The following is a 20942-nucleotide window of genomic DNA, read 5'->3' as shown; positions in this document are numbered from 1 at the left end:
TTGTTGCATTCCAAGAGAAAAGCTGACTATCTGGAATGAATATTTACAGATGTAAACTGACTACCTATATTGTTTATTTATCTCTTTCACTTAAATTTCAACACAATTAAAAGCATTTTACCATCAACAAGCGGTAACAAAAACACTCCTATTCTGACAGACTGATCCATACATTTACAAATATTGAGCAAAAAGTAATTTGATTCAAAATCAGGCTGAGATATCCCTAGGTAATCATACTTCGGCGCAGATGACTCACCATTTACTCAAACAGAGATGCAATGTGGGAGGGATGTTGAGGTGTTGCATTGGGTTGCAGTGAGGATTCTGGATGGGGAGCCTTAACATCAGGTGTGAAACTAGCCACAGGTCACATTTAAAATATTCTTGTGCATGTTGGCTACTTGAAAACCAAGTATGTAGGGCATAGTGAGAGTGTGTGAGGAACTTTCAGAGTATCAGGCATGAGTGTGGGGAGGATGTTGCAAATGCCAAATGTTCAGAGATTGTTGAATGAGCTGGGGACAGTCAAAGAGTTGGATATATGCGTATGGAGATGTGAAGAATGAGGGAGACGGGAAATTATGCTTCGAGTGGAGGAATCAGAATTACTGGACTAGAGGATCAGTGTGAGTGAATGGAAAATGACTGGAGGCATTTGGGAGTACGGGAGACTCTACTTGAGATCTGAGATCATTGTAAGGAAGACTGATTAGCTTCTTGGGCCCAGAGGAAACATCTTTTCTCCTACTGACCCTCGAGCAAGCTTGTAAATGCACAATGAATTAAAGAAACTGGGATTAAAGACTGGACTTTTCAGCGCAGTTTGAAATTTAATAAAAGAATTAGAAAGAACTTCAAAAGTCTGGCATTTCTCATTACTACTTACCTGCAGAGATTCCTTATCTGCAGACAATTCAGCTGTCGTGCTTTAAAAATAACAATTCTATTAAAATGCATTTATGCAGCTTCCCTGAAGTTTTCAGCTGACTGAAAACAAAGATAGGTGGACTGGAATTTGGCCTGATATTTAAAAGTCTTTCATTCCCACCTTTTTCAACTCTTTCTCTTTAGTGGCTTGAAAGAAATCCCTAATGTGAATTAAAAAAACATATTATTTGGAGAAGCGTGAACTCATTTGTGTAAAATATTCATTTATGAAGGGCAGTTATAAATTTTACTGTAATATTAACTCAGGTGAAAAAGCTCACTAGTTATGGTTAGCACAAAATCTCACTGAATATCAACATATTATGAATTCAGCGTTGCCTTTCATGATTTATCATACGTATATGATACTTGACTAAGTCTGTTTAGAGATAATTCTCTCCTGTTTTCCTTGGATTTCATTGTTCTTTTAATCATCCAGAGATCAAGTTGGTTTGGGTGATGGAGAGAAAGGTTCATAAGGCGTCACAATTGTGTGGAAATCGAGCATGCATGCTTGTGTCCAACTTAAAAACATAAGTTATTCGGAGAGTTAACACAGAGAGCTACAGGCGATGCTATCTTTAAAACTTGTCTTTATTTGTTGCAGCCACCACTGGCTCTCGAGTTTGGAAGAATAGTAATCTACACTACTAGCCTTCGTGTTGTGAGGGCAACGTTTGATCGATGCGAGCTAGTAAGGAAAATTTTCCAAAATCACAGAATAAAGTTGGAAGAAAAAAACGTTGCTTTGAACAGTGACTATGGAAAGGAGCTAGAAGAGCGTTGCAAGAGAGCAAATGAATCTCCTTCCTTACCTGTAGTTTTCATCGATGGCTGTTACCTAGGGGTAAGTTGAGATGTTCTGACCAAATACCAAACTCTGTATATGCTCTTATAATTATGCTGACATATGGGCCAAACTGCAAATCAAATAACATGCTTCATCATTTCAATGGCAAACCATTCTGGTTTTTGCATTGTTCCTATCATCTACCTGCTTGAGCTACCAATTATATTGGTGAGCTGATAGAACAACTCAGGTTAATTGTCCCAAAGGGGATGGATTTTAACTTCACTGCTTTTCGAAAGAAAGCACTAGTTATTTTCATTGCGCTCGTTCTAATTGAGGCCAGTGAACCGAAAAAGATATAAAATTTACAGGTGGACCAGTGAGCTCCGAGGAAGAATCATGACTTTGCAGAATTGCTAATGTTATGCTGTTTTGAAGAAGCTGCTAACTGTGCAGCTACAGCAAATGCCACAGACAGGATATGGACTTCTGTATAAGAGCAGTTACTTCAGATGAAGCCTTCTATATGCTGCTGTCGTTTTTGACCTGATCTCTTTTACAGAATTGCACAAAGAACAATAATTGTCTTGAACCCACAGTGGTTCCATTGGTTTCAGGATATCTATTGTCCTTTACACAATTCTGTTAAGAATATAGTAGAGTCATAAAACATAGAGTCATAGAGCACTACAGCACGGGAACAGGCTCTTCAGCCCATCAAATCCATGCTGAACAATTATTCTATTAGTCCCAAGGACCATTGCCCTTATACCTTTCCCATCCATGTACTTATCCAAGGTTCTCTTAAAAGTTGAAATTACACCGGCATCTCATTCCTCATTCTCATCAACCTCTAAGTGATGAAGTTACCCCTCATATTCCCCTTAAACATTTCACTTTCATCCTCATCCCATGATCTCCAGTTCTAGTCTCATCCAACCTCAATGGAAAAAGCCTGCTTACATTTACGTTGTCCTTACCACTCATCATTTTATATGCTTCTATCAAATCTCCCCTTATTCTTGTATGCTCCAGGGAATAAAGACCTAAACTTTCTATCCTTTCCCTAATATTCAAGTCCTCAAGTCCCAGAAAATCCTTGTAAAGGTTCTCTGTATGTGTTCAATCTTATTAATATCTTTCCTACAGGTAAGTGAACACAACTGCACATAATACTCCAAAGTAGGCCTTACCAACACCTTACACAACTTCAACATAATATCCTAACTCCTGTACTCAATACTTTGAATTACAAAGGCCAATGTATTAAAGACTCTCTTTATGTCCCTATCTATTTATGACACCACTTAAAAGGAATTATGAATCTGTATTACCAGGTCCTTCTGTTCTGTTGGTGCATGGCCAGATAGTTAAGGCATTGGTTTAGTGATCTGAAGGTCGCTAGTTTGAGCCTCAGCTAAGGCAGCGTGTTGTGTCCTTGAGCAAGGCACTTAACCACACATTGCTCTGTGATGACACTGGTGCTAAGCTGTATCAGTCCTAGTGCCCTTCCCTTGGACAACATCGGTGACGTGGAGAGGGGAGACCTGCAGCATGGGTAACTGCCGGTCTTCTATACAACCTTGCCCAGGCCTGCAGCCTGGAAACCTTCCGAGGCGCAAATCCATGGTCTCACGAGACTAACAGATGCCTATATATGTCCCACCATACTCCCCAGTGCTCTACCCTGTGTAAGTCCTACCCTGGTTTGTCCTTCCAAACACATAATACCTCATACTTGTCTGCATTAAATTTCGTCTGTCATTTTTCAGCCCATTTTTCCAGCTGCTCAGATCCCACTGCAAGCTTTGATAGCCTTCTTAAATCAAAGTATTGAATATAGGAGTTGGGATGTTATGGGGAGGTTATATAAGACATAGTGAGGTGAAATATGGAGTATTGTGTACAGTTCTGGTCACCGAACTATAGTAAAGATATCAGTAAGATTCAAAGAGTGCAGAGAAGATTTACTAGGATGTTGCCGGGTCTTCAGGAGTTGAGTTACAGGGAAAGATGTAACAGGTTAGGACTTTTTTCCTTGGAGCATAGAAGAATGAGGGGAGATTTGATAGAGGTTTACAAAATTATGAGGGGTGTAGACGGAGTAAATGTGAATAGGCTCTTTCCACTTAGATTAGGAGAGATAAATACGAGAGGACATGGCTTTAGGGTGAAAGGGGAAAGGTTTAGGGGGAACTTCTTCATTCAGAGAGTGGTGGGAGTGTGGAACGAGTTGCCATCTGACGTGATAACTGTGGGCTCACTCTTAAGTTTTAAGAATAAATTGGATAGGTACATGGATGGGAGAGGTCTGGAGGGTTATGGACAGGATGCAGGTCAATGGGACTAGTGGAATAATGTTTTGGCACAGACTAGAAGGGCCGAACGGCCTGTTTTCTGTCCTGTAGTGTTCTATGGTTCTTGGCTGTCCACTATGCCCCAGTTCTAAGCTCTTTACAAAATATTCTGGAATGGAGAATGTGAAAAGTACTTGATAAATTCAGGATACCAGTGTCCCATGTCTAGTGAAATGAAAGCAGAGAATTCTGAAAGTACCATCCACTTCAGACACCATTTGTGAGGGAGAAACTTGTGTAATTGCACTGATCTTTCAATGAATTTGAAATGTTAATGCCTTTTCTCTCTTCACAGATTCTGCCTGAGTACTTCCAGCCCTTTCTGCTTTTATTTCAGACTTTTTCTGGAACACTTCATCAGAGCCAAACTATCCTAGTTCTGATGAAGCAGCAGATTTAAGCATTATTTGTAGCAGATCTCACTAACTCTATCAGAGACAGCTTATTCACTGATGTCCATGGACTCTTGCAGCTACCTCTTCCCACCATGTTAATTGTAAAGTCGCCATCCCCTTCTTTCAATTCCTCTGTCTCTGCCACATCTGCTCTCAGGATGAGGCTTTTCATTCTAGAGCGAAGGAGATGTCTGCCTTTTTCTAAGAAAGGGGTTTCCCTTCCTCCAGTCTCAACACTGCCCACAACCACATCGCTTCCATTTCATGCACATCTGCTCTTACTCCATCCTCTTGCCACTCTACCAGGGATAGGCTTCCTCTTGTCCTCGCCTACCACCCCGCTAGTCTTCACGTCCAGCACATAATTCTCCGAAACTCCAACGGGATCCCACCTCCAAGCACATTTTTTCCTCCCCCGCACTTCCTGCTTTCCACAGGCATCTCTCCCTACACAACTCATGTCCATTTGTCCCTCCCCACTGATCTCCCTCTTGGCACTTATCCTTGCAAGTGGAACAAGTGCTACACCTGCCCCTACACCTCCTCCCTCACTACCATACAGGGGCCTAAACAGTCCTTCCAGGTGAAGCAACACTTCACCTGTGAGTCTGTTGGGGTCATATACTCTGCCTGGTGCTCCCTCCTGTATATCGGTGAGACCCGACGCAGATTGGGAGACTGCTATGCTGAGCACCTACGCTCTGTCTGCCAGAATAAGCAGTGGCCACCTATTTTAGTTCCACTTCTCTTTCCCATTCTGATATGTCTATCCATGGCCTCCGCCACTGTCGTGATGAGGCCACACTTAGGTTGGAGGAACAACACCTTATATTCCGTTTGAATAGCCTCCAACCTGATGGCATGAACATTGATTTCTCGAACTTTCAGTAATGCCTCCCATCCCACCTCCCTCCTTCACCATTTCCCATCCCCTATTCCCTCTCTCACCTTATCTCCTTCCCCGCCTATTGCCTCCATTTGGTGCTCCTCCCCCCTTTATTTTCTTCCATGGCCTTCTATCTCTTTCACCAATTTACTTCCCATCTCTTTACTTTATCCCCTCCCCCTTCAGGTTTCACCTATCACGTTGTTTTCCTCTCTCCCCACCCCTCACATTTTAAATCTACTGCAACACACATCAAAGTTGCTGGTGAACGCTGCAGGCCGGGCAGCATCTCTAGGAAGAGGTACAGTCAACGTTTCAGGTCGAGACCCTTCGTCAGGACTAACTGAAGGAAGAGTTAGTAAGAGATTTGAAAGTGGGAGGAGGAGGAGGAGATCCGAAATGATAGGAGAAGACAGGAGGGGGAGGGATGGAGCCAAGAGCAGGACAGTTGATTGGCAAAAGGGATATGAGAGGATTATGGGACAGGAGGCCTAGGGAGAAAGAAAAGGGGGAGGGGGTAAGCCCAGAGAATGGGCAAGGGCTATAGTGAGAAGGACAGAGGCAGAAAAAGGAGAGAGAGAAAAAAAATGTGTGTATATAAATAAATAAATAACGGATGGGGTACGAGGGGGAGGTGGGGCGTTAGTGGAAGTTTGAGAAATCTACTCCTCAGAAGGGTTTCAGCCGGAGACATCGACTGTACTCTTTTCCATAGATGTTGCCTGGCCCGTTGAGTTCCTTCAGCATTTTGTGTGTGTTGTTCGGATCTCCAGCATCTGCAGATTTTCTCTTGTTTGAGATTTAAACATTAACTGCTTCTCCTTCCAGAGATACTGGCTGACCTGTTGAGTGTTCTCAGAATCTTCTGTTCTTACTCTGTTTGTGGTCTTGTATACTGTTTACACTGATGCAGGATGTGCTTTCATAGTTTGAATAGCAGCATCTGATGTGCAGCGAACTGCACATTAATAAAACTAATTTTTTTTTATTTCAAAATATACTTTATTCAAAAATAAATATATACAATAAACCATTCAATACCTTTTCATCCTTTACATACGTTTCCATTATACTCAGTAAAATATCCGTGTTTATAGCCACCCACGTGGCACTCCAGTAGTTCAGCTTAGCATCTCATTGTTGAGGGGTATACTCCTCGCCCACCGACCCCTCCCACTCCCACGGGTGGAGAAACCTATACTGTGGTCCTTCCCCACCGGGCCCTTGCGGTGGCTGCACCAAGTTTCAGTGCGTCCCTCAGCACGTACTCCTGCAGCCGAGAGTGTGCCAGTCTGCAGCATTCTCCCACGGACATCTCCATGTGCTGGTAGATCATCAAGTTTCGGACTGACCAAAGAGCGTCTTTCACCGAGTTGATGATCTGCCAGCAGCACTGGATGTTGGTCTCCGTGTGCGTCCCCGGGAACAGCCCGCAGATCAGAGAGTCCTCTGTTACGCAGCTGCTGGGGATAAAATGTGACACTAGCCCGTCCATCCTCCTCCACACCCTCTTTGCGAACTGGCACTGTGCAAAGAGGTGGGTCACAGACTCCTCCTCACTGCAGTCCTCCCGTGGGCAGTGGGGTGCAGGGACGACATTCCGGGCGTACAGGAGGGCTCTGACTGGGAGGGCCCCTCTCACCGCCAGCCAGGCGAGGTCTTGGTGCCTGTTGGTGAGATCTGGCGATGAGGCATTTTGCCAGATGAACTGGACAGTCTGCTCAGGGAACCACCCCACTGTGTCCATCACGTCCTTCTCCTGCAGTGCCTGCAGGACACTTCGTGCCGACCACTGCCTGATGGCCTTGTGGTCAAAGGCGTTCTCCTGGAAGAACTTTGCTACGTGGGACAGGTATGCCGGCAACGACCAGCTGACTGGGGCGTTGCGCGGGAGTGGGGCCAGACCCATCCTTCGTAGCCAGGGCGACAAGTAGAACCTGGGCACATAGTGGTACTTGGTGCCCACATACCTGGGCTCTACACACAACCTGATGCAGCCACATACGAAGCTGGCCATCAGGGTGAGGGCGACCTTGGGGACGTTCTTGCCCCCGTTGTCCAGGGACTTGTGCATGGCGGTCCGTCTCACCCGCTCCATCTTGGATCCCCAGACGAATCTGAAGACAGCCCGGGTGATTTCCGAGCTGAGGGAGCGGGGGACGGGCCAGACCTGCGCCAAGTACAGCAGCCCTGAGAGCACCTCACACCTGATGACCAGGTTCTTGCCCGTTATCGACAGGGAGCGCCCTCCCCACAGTCCCAGTTTCTGTTTCACCTTGGCAGTCCGCTCCTGCCGCCTCAGCCCCTCCGAACCAGATCCCCAACACCTTCACGTGGTCAGACCTGATGGTGAAGGGGACGCTGGATCGGTCGGGCCAGTTGCCAAAGAGCATGGCTTCGCTCTTCGTGCGGTTGACCCTGGCCCCCGACGCTAGCTCGAACTGTTCGCAGGTGCCAATCAACCTGCGAACTGACCTCGGATCAGAGCAGAAGGCGGTGACGTCGTCCATGTACAGGGAGGTTTTCACTAAAACTAATGGCTACTCACAGGGCTTGCACAAGCTGATCAACCTTACAATGAATTCAGACAGCGTAAACTCATATACACTCTTGATTGAATTATAGTTGAAATAGCATAAAATTAAATTTAGTTGTGTATATTTCTTGGCATTATCAACTTCAATAAACATCTGCTGCAAATTTATATATTTGTAATACAAACCATGTGCAGTGAACCCACTTTAGTACGCAGAGTAGACCATATATGATGTTACACTGTGCATAATGCTAATTAATGCAGGGGGTTAATGCTTCAGTTTACACCTTGTGTTATAGTTACCTGTGCTTTCCAGTTCTTGTGCTTAGCTACAGAAAGGACCCCACATGTACCACATGAAAGTACTTTTAAGATGGTGGCAAACTTCTGTGCCTCAATACATCTTGCAGTTCTTTAAACTTGCTCAAGTCCACATAACTTCAGTTTAGTATTGCATTATCTTGGATCCTGCTCTCGGAATGAGCTCCAAAGGCCTGCTAGCTCCTGTGCACCTTCTTTTAAAAGGTGTAGGCTGGCTTTAATTCAGGCAGAATATCATTAACGTCACAGAGGGTTCCCTGTTGAGTCATGCAGTCACTCAGCAACACGATGAGAACTGGAAGCATACAGAAATCATGTAAATGTGCAGCTGGGATGACACTGGTGAGCCACCTACGACAGAAACTAAGAAAAGACTTAATTGTACATTGCAATCCCCACCTCCATTCTGAGCTTCATCTAACTCAACCTCCTTTAGTTCTCATTGCCAATCACGGAATCCTTGTTTTTGAAGTAAATAATTTCATCCTCTCTTGGGAAGCCCACTGGTTTGTTCTAATCACTTTGAGTTACAGAAAATTAACATTTATCAAGGAACTGTCAGGAATACTGCTGGGTAGAATACTGCTAAAGCTCTACACTGGCATTCACAACACATTTAAATATGCTTTAGTGAACAGCAATACCTGACAGGCAAATATTAATTCCCATTATGCGGGCCCTTCCTGATCAGGTAAACACGTACTCTTTTCAGTGAACTAAAACATCCTGTCACGTTTTATTTGAACTCTGTATGAGGCAGTTTGTTAAACATAAAAGAGGGCCAAGCTCATCATTTTGATTGTTTAAAAATTCTGTTAGAACTCAATCTAGTGTTGAAATAAAGAAGTGAGAATTCAGGTCAGGCATTCTGACACCCATCACTGAATTCACAATATGATTCCTTGCTGTCTGAGACTTGGAGCGGAGGCACCGATTATATAATATCCATTTTTGGGGAGGACTTAGTGTGCAGAGGCCACGACAGATTTAGTAACTAGGTCTAATATTTAGAAAGTTCGGTATCGCAAGAGCCATTCTATATAAGATATTAGTGTTGGTGGAAGCTGATCAACTGGGGGACTTCCCATCATTTAAAAATGAATTAATAGTTAGGCTAGGCTTCTAAAGTTCAATATTAAAAGTGTTTACATGCGCATTATTTAAGCGATTGATCAATGTTATGAACTGGTGAAGCTGTAGCGCAGATTTGCACGTAGAGTCATCATAGATCCTTCCATGGAAGCTCCCATTTTTGTGTTGTCTATCCTCTGGTCAATTTGCTACACTAGCCAATGATTGGCCTCCATTTCCTGACCTCTAATTTTCAGTGACAATCCCTTGTCTATCTAAATGAACTTCAGTTTCTTCATCAAAATTTCAGATTTTTGATCAGATATCAGATCAAAAAGTACAACAGATTCATTACAATCTACATTGGCTTTCGCTAAGATTTCTCTAAGTGTGCAGTTATTTAGTCTTTATTTATACCTGACATTTGTCTAACAAATCTATAATATTTAGAATATTCTCTTAATAAAATGTCTATTAATTAGGTTTAGCATTTTATAATCAAAAAGCACTGTAAGATTATTGTTAAAACATCAATAATTTCATCCCATTTCCTTTAAGACACGGTGGTGGTGGGGGGGGGGGGGGGTGGATTTATCTGGTCCTGGAGATTTGCCATTCTTTAATGCAATTAATGTTTATGATACTGTATTCTTATTAACTGTGTTATCCTTAGTGAAGTTCAAGCCTTTTGTTGCCCATGGTTTTATTTGCTGCACATAGTTCTTTCCCCATCAGCAGTATGCATTAGTCGTATAATAAGCAAATTTTCTTTTTGAACACCTGCTCTACTCAAATGCACTTCCAAATTTGACATGTTTGCTTTAATCAGATTCTGTCTTATCCTACTAAAATTAGCCCTTCTAGCATATAAAATCCAATTAATTGTCCCGAGTTTCAAATCTAATATTGAATTTGGACATGTATTTGTCATTGCTACGGTAAGCCCTGGTGCTGATCAATTAGTAACTGAAACTGATTCCAAACTAATGCTGCAAAATTGCAATCTTTTGGGTAGGAAAGGTTGTTCAAGAAAACTATTGTGAATGTTCTTGGGAAATTCACAACACTCCAGATCTGAGCTCTGGGCTTTTCTGCATCCGTAAGTTAATAGTCTTCTTTGGAAGCAATTTTGCTTTTGCCTCTTCAGTTTCTGGATCAGTTCCTTGTATCATTGATGTTATAAGGAATCTTGTAGGCATCACATGCAATAGTTTTGTCCTCTCTTACTCCTCAGTTCCCTGATGATATACAGTATTTACATTACTAATTTCCTTTTGTATTAATCATGTTATTGTGTTGATCATCCTCCTCATATTGATTAACATCTTTTATAAAGAATCTTATTGTCTAGAAAACTTGATTCAACATCGTGACCAAATTGCAGCACTAGCTCCACGGTGACTAACATGTTATGTAACCTCAAAGCTGCATTTAAGCTTCTCATGTCCTCATTTTCCTTTTTAGCATCTGTGTGCTAGAATTTAATTATCTCTTCCTGGGAATGAGAAATCCTAAGTAGGTCTACTGTCCTGATGCCAATCTTTTAATTTCACCAGACATATGGTTAAAGCTGATTTTGTCACCTATGCGGCCTTACTTCATAACTTAACTCTGCTAACTCCTGATATTCCTTTCGCAGAACTCCTCCTTTAAATTTCACATATCTTTAAGCTTGACATGGACCACAATCTCAGGTTCATCTCTCTACCCTTTCCAGCCACTCTGATCCTGATATCAGTTAGCAATACACCTTTGGAAACTCTTAATTGTAGCTGTTATAGCTACTATTGATCCCTTCTTTCATTGTACTGACTACAACTACTTCATTTCCTTTTACTCTTCCATCTTTGGACAACCTCTTGCTCCACTGTCTAAGTCAACTTTCTGAATGACTCCTGACCCTACATCTTACCAAAGACTTTCTCTTTATCCTCACACATAGTAGACAGGTCTATGGTCTTTAATGTATGTTCTTCTGTCTCCCCTGATTCTCCAATCTTGCTATGTGACAATCACAGCCTAACCTTCATATAGCTTTCTTCTGAGATGTACATCTAACTGGTGAAAACTCTCCAGATCTCCCCCTCTCTCTCTCTTACATGTCAGAGTGTCTCTAACCTGCACACAAGTTCTGAACCAGAATGCCTTAGGATGGGCAGTTTCTGCATATACAAGAAGCTGAAAGCACGTCACTGATCTGAAATTCCCACAAATCACAGTCCCAACGCAGAACATGCACCATCATCTAAATTCATATTTATTTAGCTATTTACTTGATGCCATTAATTTCATCTAATGATTTTGAGACCTGCATTATATTTAATAGGTGAAGACACAAGAATAGATGTTTTGATTCAGGTCTACTTGTAAGTCCTTAGCTTCAATTTATTAAATTCTTTACTTTAGTATTATTTCCTCACTTAGTATTCATTATTTATGTAACTATGTCTTTTATCAAATTTTAATTTTATCTTTTGAGATGTGATTCATGCTAATGGTGATTTATTTATTTATATACTGCATATTGACTTATAGATTTTGTCACTTGATTTAAATTACCCAGCACCTCCTGCCTCTTTGTGACAAACTGCCAGTCTCATCGAATTCTCACAGACTCTCTGCTTAGGTAATTCTTCTAATTCTGTGTTGACAGCTCTTGTATGGAATTGATATTTTCCAGCATTCAAAGTTTCATTGAGAAAATAGCAAGCAAACTGAACGACTCACAATTAAACTAATGCGTAGAGTATGTAAGTGAAGTAAATATGTGTTGTAGGGTGGGTTAAATTATGATGATGTTAGAAGATGGAGAATATTCAATTGTCCTAAATGCCCTCATGTATGTGGTAGTGAGCTGCCTTCTTGAACTGTTGTCATCCTGAGGTGAAGGAATACCCACAATGCTATTGTCCAGGATTTCACTAGGCTATGGTGAAGGAATAATTATTTATTTCCAAGTCAAGATGATGTGTGACTTGGAGGGCAACTTTCAAGTGGCAACTTTTGCTTGTGCCACAGACTTTAGGATTGGCTTTTTAAAGTGTAAATGCTAATATTTTAATTATGAAGTTATTGTATTTAAATTGGACAAAGTGAAGATTTTGGGTGATCCTTTATGTAGTTCTCCTCATTGGAGAACAACATGCTTAATCATTTGTGTTCTCAGAATCAGCATTCTGTTTCTTCAGTGTGGACTGTACTGAACAATGCACATTTATGCTTCTGCTGCATTACCATAATGGTGTACTGTATACAAATTAGTAAATTATCATATGCCCTGAGATATTTTGTTTTGAATGACATCCATACAGAACTATTCACTATGATAGTGCAATAAAGTAATACAAGGTAACATAACAACAGAGTGCAGAATAAAGAGTTACCATTACAGTGCAGGCAGACAATAAGGTGCAAACCATAAAGAGGTAGATTTTGAAATCAAGAGTCCATTTTATCATGCTAGGGGACAATTCTTATAAAAGCAGGATAGAAACTGTTCTTGTGCCCGATGGCATTGGTGGGGGGAGATGGAGAATATCCAGGTTGGCTGAGGTCTTTGATTATGTTGGCTGCTTTATCTAGGTAGCAAGAAGTGCAGAATAATCCATGAAGGTGAATCTTTTTCCAGAAATGATTTTACCTCATTCTTCAGAAGAACAACTGAGTTATTGCCCACATTTGATAATTTCCATCTTTTTCCTATTTTATCACTGCTTCTATAATTGACTTAATATTCACAGGAGGTACCTAATAATGTGGTCACTGAGTGTATGCTCATGTTCTTCAGCTGCTGTAGCTCATCCACTTCAAGGTTCAATGTGCTGTGTATTCAGAGATACTCTTCTGCACTCCACTATTGTAACATGTGACTATTTGAGTTCCTGTTACCTTCCTGTCAGCTTGAACCAGTCTGGCCATTCTCCTCTGACCTCTCTCATTAACAAGGTATTTTCACCCACAGAACTGCTGCTCACTAGCTGTTTTTGCTTTTGCACCATTCTCTGTAAACTTTGGAGACTATTGTATGTGAAGATCACAGGAGATCAGCAGTTTCTGAGATACTCAAACTACCTGTCTGGCACCAGTAATCATTCCACGGTCAAAGTCACTTGGATCACATTTTTTCCCCATTCTGATGTTTGGTCTGAACAACAACTGAACCTCATGACCATGTATACATGAGTTGATGCCATATGATTGGCTTATTAGATATACAGTATACATTAATGAGCAGGTGTATAAATATACTTAATAAAGTGGCCTCTGAGTGTATATTTAATGAACAATTTTAACTATTGATACCACAATGTAAATAGATATTTCTGAAGATCTTTTGTATGACTATCTCAGGTGACCAATAGTATATTTTTTCCAAGTAGAACTGATCGTCCTGTTTGAAATTGTAGATTTATTAAAGCTATTTTAGTTAGATGCTGTTTCTCATCTCACTTCATCTATCATACCCAGCATACAGTGGACTGGAAATTCAATTTCCACCTGATTCCACCTGGAAATCCTGTTTCAATCCAATGCATCCCACTCCCTCTATCTCAATCATTCCTCACTAATAACAGGAACATGAGTCATCTAATGATATAGTAGCCATGACAGAGGCTTGGTTAGAGAATGATGAGTTTGGTTGGGAGAGTTGGGAGAGAGATCTGATGGCTGGTGGAAAGACAATCTGGGCCTGGTTTGGATTGGTGGGGAAGGTAGGAATAGTATTCAAAGAGGTTTGTGCCTGGGAAACTTGAGTTCGAGGGGCACCCAAAGGGAATCAGGGTTTTGTGGGAGGGTCCTTTGTAAAAATTAGGGAATGGGAACAAGCGTGGTGGAAAGGAAATTGAGGTTTGGGGTTTCAGTGGCTTGCGCAGCAATGGGTGCTAGGTGGTTTTGGAGATCATGAATTCCATATTGAGCTTCAAAGAATTAGAAGGTTGGTCTTAGGCTTCAGAATCATCAGAGAGAGTCAATCTATCAGAAGGTCTTGAACGTTTGGGTATTGGCTCCTCAGGAGAACAATCTGTGGTGGATCAGAGGTTCAAAGGATTGAGGGGTCAGAATCTGGGCCTTGTGGATGTTAGTGAGACCAGGCGGAAATAGTATCTTTTCAAAGTTTGTGGAGAATAGAACACGAGGGGTGATTGATAAGTTTATGGTCTAAGGTAGAAGGAGTCAATTTTGAAAAACCTAGCACATTTATTTTTCAGCAGAGTCCCCTCCTACATTTACACATTTAGTCCAGCGGTCGCGGAGCATACGGATCCCTTCTTTGTAGAAGTCAGCGTCTTGGACCTCCAGAAAATGGTCCACAGCAAGGTGATTGATAAGTTCGTGGCCTAAGGTAGAAGGAGATGTGTTATTAACTTCAAACTTTCTGAATAATCACTCAAGGAGTTGAACTGTACGTGCATGTAAAGAGTGCTGTATAACTTATCTCCTTCTACCTTAGGCCATGAACTTATCAATCACCCCTCGTATACTGGTTTCTATGAGGTCTCAGATTCTTGCTCCCTGTGTGGATGAGAGTGGGGGCTGTAGGAAGGATGAGCAACCTAGCTGTGGCATCGTAGTTCAGGGAGTCATTCAAGAGCGGGGAAAGAAGAGAAATGTAGTGGTAATTGGGGATAGTACAGTCAGGGGAATAGACGGAGTTCTCTGTTGCAAGGATACAGAGTCCCAAAGGCTGCGTTGCCTGCCTGGCATCTTATCTGACCAGCAGAGGAATTTGCAGTGGGAGGGGAAAGATCCAGTTGTCGTGGTTCATGTGGGTACCAATGAACATTGAAAGAGGTTCTGCTAAGGGAATTTGAGCAGCTAGGGACTAAATTAAGAAGAAGAACCAAAAAAGTGGTAATCTCTGAGCTACTTGAGCCACATGCAAATTGACAAAGGGTCAAGAAAGTTGGAGAGCTAAATGCGTGGCTCAAGGATTGGTGTAGGAGAAATGGGTTTGAATTCATGGGAAATTGGCACAAGTATTGGGGAGGGAGGGAGCTGTACCAATGGGACGGGCTCCACCTGAACTGTGATAGGAACATAGAAACATAGAAAACCTACAGTACAATACAAGCCCTTTGGCCCACAAAGCTGTGCTGAACATGTCCTTCCCTTAGAAATTACCTAGGGTTACCCATAGTCCCCTGCCTGCTGGTGGCTTAGTGGCATCAGCGCCGGACTTCAGAGCAAAGACTCCAGAGTTCAAATCCAGCTGGCTCCCTTGCACGCTTTCCATCTGTGCTGGGTTGAGCGTTGAGCTAGCAATTTGGCCTTGTAAAAATAAGAAAGCCTGCTAAAAAACGCCGTCATGATGGCGTCCCGATGACTCCACTCGGAGTTAAGGGCTTTCTTCTTCTTTTTCACCTATAGCCCTCTATTTTTCTAAGCTCCATGTACCTATCCAGAAGTCTCTTAAAAGACCCTATCGTGATGGGGCCTGGATCCTAGTGAATCGCATAACTAGGGCTATGGATAGGGCTTTAACCTAAATAGTAAGGAGGTGGGTTCAACAGAAAAGTAAGAGTGGAGTGAAGAAAAGTCAAATGCAAAAGAGTAAAATATTACAAGATTTTAAAATGAGTGTAGGGCCACTTTATTTGAATGTCTGTAGTATTTGAAACAAAGGTCAGTGAACTTGTAGCACAAATCAGTACAAAGGGTTATGATTTAGTGGCCCTAACAGAGACGTGGTTGCAGGATGGAGAGGATTGGGAATTAAATGTCCAAGGATATCAGGTAATACGGAAGGATAGGCAGGATGGTAAGGGAGGTGGGTGAGATCAGGGTGATAGTGAGAGACACTATAAGGCCTCAGGAGCAGAAGGTTGAATCCACCTGGGTTGAGATTAGGAACAGTAAAGGGAAAAAAGTCACTGATGCGAGTTGTCTATCGGCCACCAAATCATAACATTACGGTGGAACAGGCAATAAACAGAGAAATATCTGAGGCACGAAAGAATGGAACAACAGTTATCATAGTGGACTTTAACTTGCACATAGATTGGGTGAATCAAGTTGGTTGAGGCAGTTTTGAGGCAGTCTTCATAGAATGCATCCGTGGTGACTTTCTTGAACAGCATGTCACTGAACCTACAAGGGAATGTGCTATCTTAGATCTCGTCCTGTGCAATGAGACAAGTAACATTTGTGATCTTGTAGTTAGAAAGAGTGATGACTGAGTTTCTCATACAAATGGAGGGTGCAATAGTTTGATCTAAAACCAGTGTATTATGCCTAATCAATGGAGTCTATAATGGGACGAGGGAGCATTTGGCTAGTGTAGACTGGGAACACAGGCTATATGGTGGGATGGTTGAGGAACAGTGGAGGACTTTCAAAGAGATTTTTCAAGGTGCTCAAAGGTATGTTCCAGTTAAAAGCAAGAACAGTAAGGGCAGAGGGAGCTAGCCTTGGATAACAAAGAAAATAAAGGAAGGCATCAAACTAAAAGCATGTGCATACAGAGTCACCAAGAGTAGTGGGAAACTGGAAGATTGGGAAAACTTTAAAAAGCAACAAAGGATCACTAAGTGAGCGATAAAGGAAGGGAAGCTAGATTTTGAAAATAAACTAGCACAAAATATAAAAACAGATAGTAAAAGTTTTTATAATTATATAAAGCAGAAAAGGGTGGCTAAAGTGAACGTAGGTCTCTTGGAGGACGAGAAGGGGGAACTGATATTGGGTGATAGGAAATAGCAGAGGCTTTGAATGACTATTTTGTGTAGGTCTTCATGGTGGAGGACATGTCTAACATGCCAAAGAGAGATGTTATGGATGTGATGGGAGGTGAGGATCTCAATACAATAGCTATCACTAAAGAGGTAGTGCTGAGCAAACTTGTGGGCCTGACGATAGATAAGTCCCCTAGTCCTGATGGAATGCATCCCAGGATACTGAAAGAAGTGGCAGAAATTATAGTAGAGGCTTTGGTGATAATTTACCAAAATTCTCTGGGCTCTGGGCAGGTCCTGGTGGATTGGAAGATGATGAATGTCACACCATTATTCAAAAAAGGATGTAGGCAAAAAACAGGTAACTATAGACCAGTTAGTTTAAAGTCTGTATTTGGGAAATGCTTAAAGCTATCATTAAAGAAGAAATAACGAGGCATCTGGAAAGAAATCAGGTAGATGCAGCATGGATTCAGCAAAGGCAGGTCCTGTTTGGCAAACTTACTGGAATTCTTTGAGGATATAATGATCACAGTGGATAGAGGGGAACAGATGGATGTTATTTACTTGAATTTCCAGAAGACATTCGATAAGGTGCCACATAAAAGACTTATTCATAAGATAAGGATGCATAGAGTTGAGGATGATGTATTAGCATGGATAGAGGATTGATTAACTAATAGAGAGCAGAGAGTTGGGATACATGGGTTTTACTCTGGTTGGCAATCAGTGGTGAGTGGTGTGCTGCAGGGGTTGGTGCTGGGCCTGCAACTGTTCAGGATCTGGAAGAGGGGACCAAGCGTAGTGTATCTAAGTTTGCGGATGACACTAAATTAAGTGGAAAAGCAAATTGTGCAGAAATTACGGAGAGTCTGCAGAGAGATATAGATAGGTTAAGTAAGTGGGGAAGTGTTAGTATATGCATTGTCATCCACTTTTGAAAGGAAAAATGAAAGTGCATATTATTATTTAAGTGGTAAAAATTGCAGCATGCTGCTTTGCAGAGGGACTTGGGAGTGAAACATAGAAACATAGAAAACCTACTGCACAATACAGGCCTTTCGGCCCACAAAGCAGTGCTGAAGATGTCCTTACCTGAGAAATTACCAGGATTACCCATAGCCCTCTATTTTTCTGAGCTCCATATACCTGTCCAGGAGTCTCTTAAAAGACCCTATCATATCTGCCTCCACCACCATTGCCGGCAGCCCATTCCACACACTCACCACTCTCTGAGTAAAAAAACTTACCCCTGACATCTCCTTTGTACCTACTTCCAAGCACCTTAAAACTATGCCTGCTCATGCTAGCTACATCAGCCCTGGAAGAAGCCTCTGACTATCCACACAATCAATACCTCTCATCAACTTATACACCTCTATGAGGTCACCTCTCATCCTCCGTCGCTCCAAGGAAGAAAGGCAGAGTTCACTCAACCATGAATCATGAAAGGTTGGTTTGCAGGTGCAGCAGGCTATTAAGAAGGCAAATGGAATTTTGATCTTCATTGCTAGAGGGATTGAATTTAAGAGCAGAGAGGTTATGCTGCAACTGTACAGGGTACTGGTGAGGCCGCACCTGGAGTACTGTGTGCAGTTCTGGTCTTCATACTTGAGGAAGGACATACTGGCTTTGGAGGCAGTGCAGAGGAGGTTCACCAGATTGATTCCAGAGATGAAGGGGTTAGACTATGAGGAGAGATTGAGCCGCCTGGGATTGTTCTCGTTGGAATTCAGAAGAATGAGAGGAGATCTTACAGAAACATATAAAATTATGGAAGAGATAGATAAACTAGAGCCAGGAACGTTGTTCCACTGGTAGGTGAAACTAAAACTAGGGAACATAGCCTCAAGATTCGGAGGTGTAGATTTTGGGACTGAGATGAGAAGGAACTGCTTTTCTCAGAGAATGGTGAGCCTGTGGAATTTTCTTGCCAAGTAAGCAGTGAAGGCTACCTCAGTAAATATACTTAAGACAAGGTTGGATAGATTTTTGCATAGTAGGGAAATAAAGGGTTATTGGGAAAAGGCAGTAGGTAGAGATGAGTCCATGGCCAGATCAGCCATGATCTTACTGAATGGCAGAGCAGGCTCGATAGGCCAGATGGCCAACTCCTGCTCCTATTTCTTATGTTCTTATATTAATTTTTTGTGATTTCTGGCTCTTTATTAGTAGCTTATTAACATAGAACATAGAACTCTACAACCCTTTGACCTACGGAGTTGTGCTGACTTCTTCATCTAAAAATCAATCTAACACTTCTCTCCTGCAGAGCCCTCCATTTTTCTTTCATCATGTGCCTATCTAAAAGTCTCTTACGTGTCTGTCCATGTTAAGGTTGATTTTCACTTTTCCATTTTGAAGAGTGACAGACTGAGGGTTTTGATGAGTAGGGATGTTACCTTTATCAGAGGTACTGTAGATTATAGGACCTAGAATAGTACAGCACAGAGCAGACCCTTCAGAAATGGCGTTGTGCCAAATTAATTAAACTAATGGCACCTAATCCCTTTTGCCTGCACAGATCCATTTTGCTCCACTTTGCATATTCATGTTCTCATCTAAGGGCCTCTATTGTATTTAGTTCCAGAACCACAATCCAACCCCCATCCTTTGGCAGCAGCATTCCAGGCACCAGCTACTATGTTTAAGAAAATCTTGCCCCGCACATCTCCTTTGAACCTTCCCCCTCTCGTCTTAAGTGCATACCCTTTAGTATTAGACATGTTGACTCTCCTTATTCAAGGAGGTTTTGTCCACATCCATTTCCATGCATTCTGTGGTGGCTGGGGAGGCCACTGATGGGATCTGCAGTGTGGCAGCAGGGAAATGGAGTGAGTAGTTTGCATTGTTCGGGTTATAAAGCCCAGGCTTCTGCATACTACTTAGAAGGAGATTTGAGCTTTTCGAAGGCTATTCTCCATTCTGAATTATAATGGACAAAGAATTGCCATGAGTTGGGAAAGATGTTCTTTTTCCTAAGGAAACTTTGTAAATGTCCTTAAAGTATTTCTACAGACCTCCTGATAACCTTTTGCAGTGATGGTTATTTTGGGAATCCGGTGTTGGGTAAATGAATGAAATTATTCCGAGTTTTGATGCTGAGGAAGTCATTTGGGAGAGGATTTTGGTTTACTTGATTATTTTGCCTGTGGTATGAAAGACTTTGTAGGGCCTGTGTTGAAGGGACGAGTGCAATGCTTTGAGGTACTTGCTGGTGGTCCACCTCGCTAAAGATTGGGCTTATTACTGCCTGGGAGACCATAACTTTTGTGCCAAGCTTTAAATCTTGATCTTTGGATGTCCTTCTCTTCAAACTGCCAAAGGCTGTGCTGGCACGCTGATTGATGCCTGCCTTCCATTAAAAGAGGCTCCCAAGATATGTCTATTTCAGAGTCTCCACTGGTGCTGCTTGATCTGCTGAATCCTTCCAGATATTTTTAAAAATTTTTCTCCCAGCAGTCTTTTGTATCCCCAAGATATGTTAAATGGACTATTATGGACTTCTATTGCTGGATGAGGGGGGCAGTGTTGTACATTGGGAAGGGATAGGGAGCCTTTGACTTGCATTGTCATATATTGAGCTCCTCGAAAGTGTGATTTGTGGTACCAGAGCTAGTTATTCATGAGGTAGGTGATATGGTGAGGGAGGTGAGAGGAATGGCAATTTGGCTGTAGTTCCTGATGAAACAGTGGTAGCAGTTGTAGAAGTCCAATAAGCACTGTGACTGTTTGAGGGAGAGTGGTCGGGGCCATTCAATGATGGTATGCACTTTCTCTGGTTCCATGGCCTTGGGGTGAGAGGACATAACTGAGGAAGGAAATGATTGGAGTGTGAAACTGGCATTTTTCTAACAGTACAGTTGTTTTTTAAGGAGATGCTGAAGGACTGAACGGACGTGACAGATGTCGTCTTGGGAGTCCGTGTCATCGAGGTAGATGAACACATACCAGTGTAGCATATCTTGGAGGATTTTGTTAAT

At 42.2% G+C, this 20942-nt stretch overlaps 1 protein-coding gene across 1 annotated transcript in view; it reads left to right on the top strand.

Annotated features, from left to right (window-relative positions):
- Positions 1–20942, top strand: part of grxcr1a (glutaredoxin and cysteine rich domain containing 1 a) — a 60497-nt gene that overhangs the window by 26164 nt on the left and 13391 nt on the right. Inside the window, exon 2 of the mRNA XM_072251852.1 lies at positions 1538–1777. Coding sequence (XP_072107953.1) covers positions 1538–1777 — 240 coding nt within the window. The remainder of the gene's footprint in view (positions 1–1537; positions 1778–20942) is intronic.

Source organism: Mobula birostris, chromosome 3 (genome assembly GCF_030028105.1).
Source record: "Mobula birostris isolate sMobBir1 chromosome 3, sMobBir1.hap1, whole genome shotgun sequence".
NCBI classification, from domain to species: Eukaryota; Metazoa; Chordata; class Chondrichthyes; order Myliobatiformes; family Myliobatidae; genus Mobula; species Mobula birostris.
Note: the sequence above shows the minus strand (reverse complement) of the source record. Positions and strands in the feature narration are given on the sequence as shown.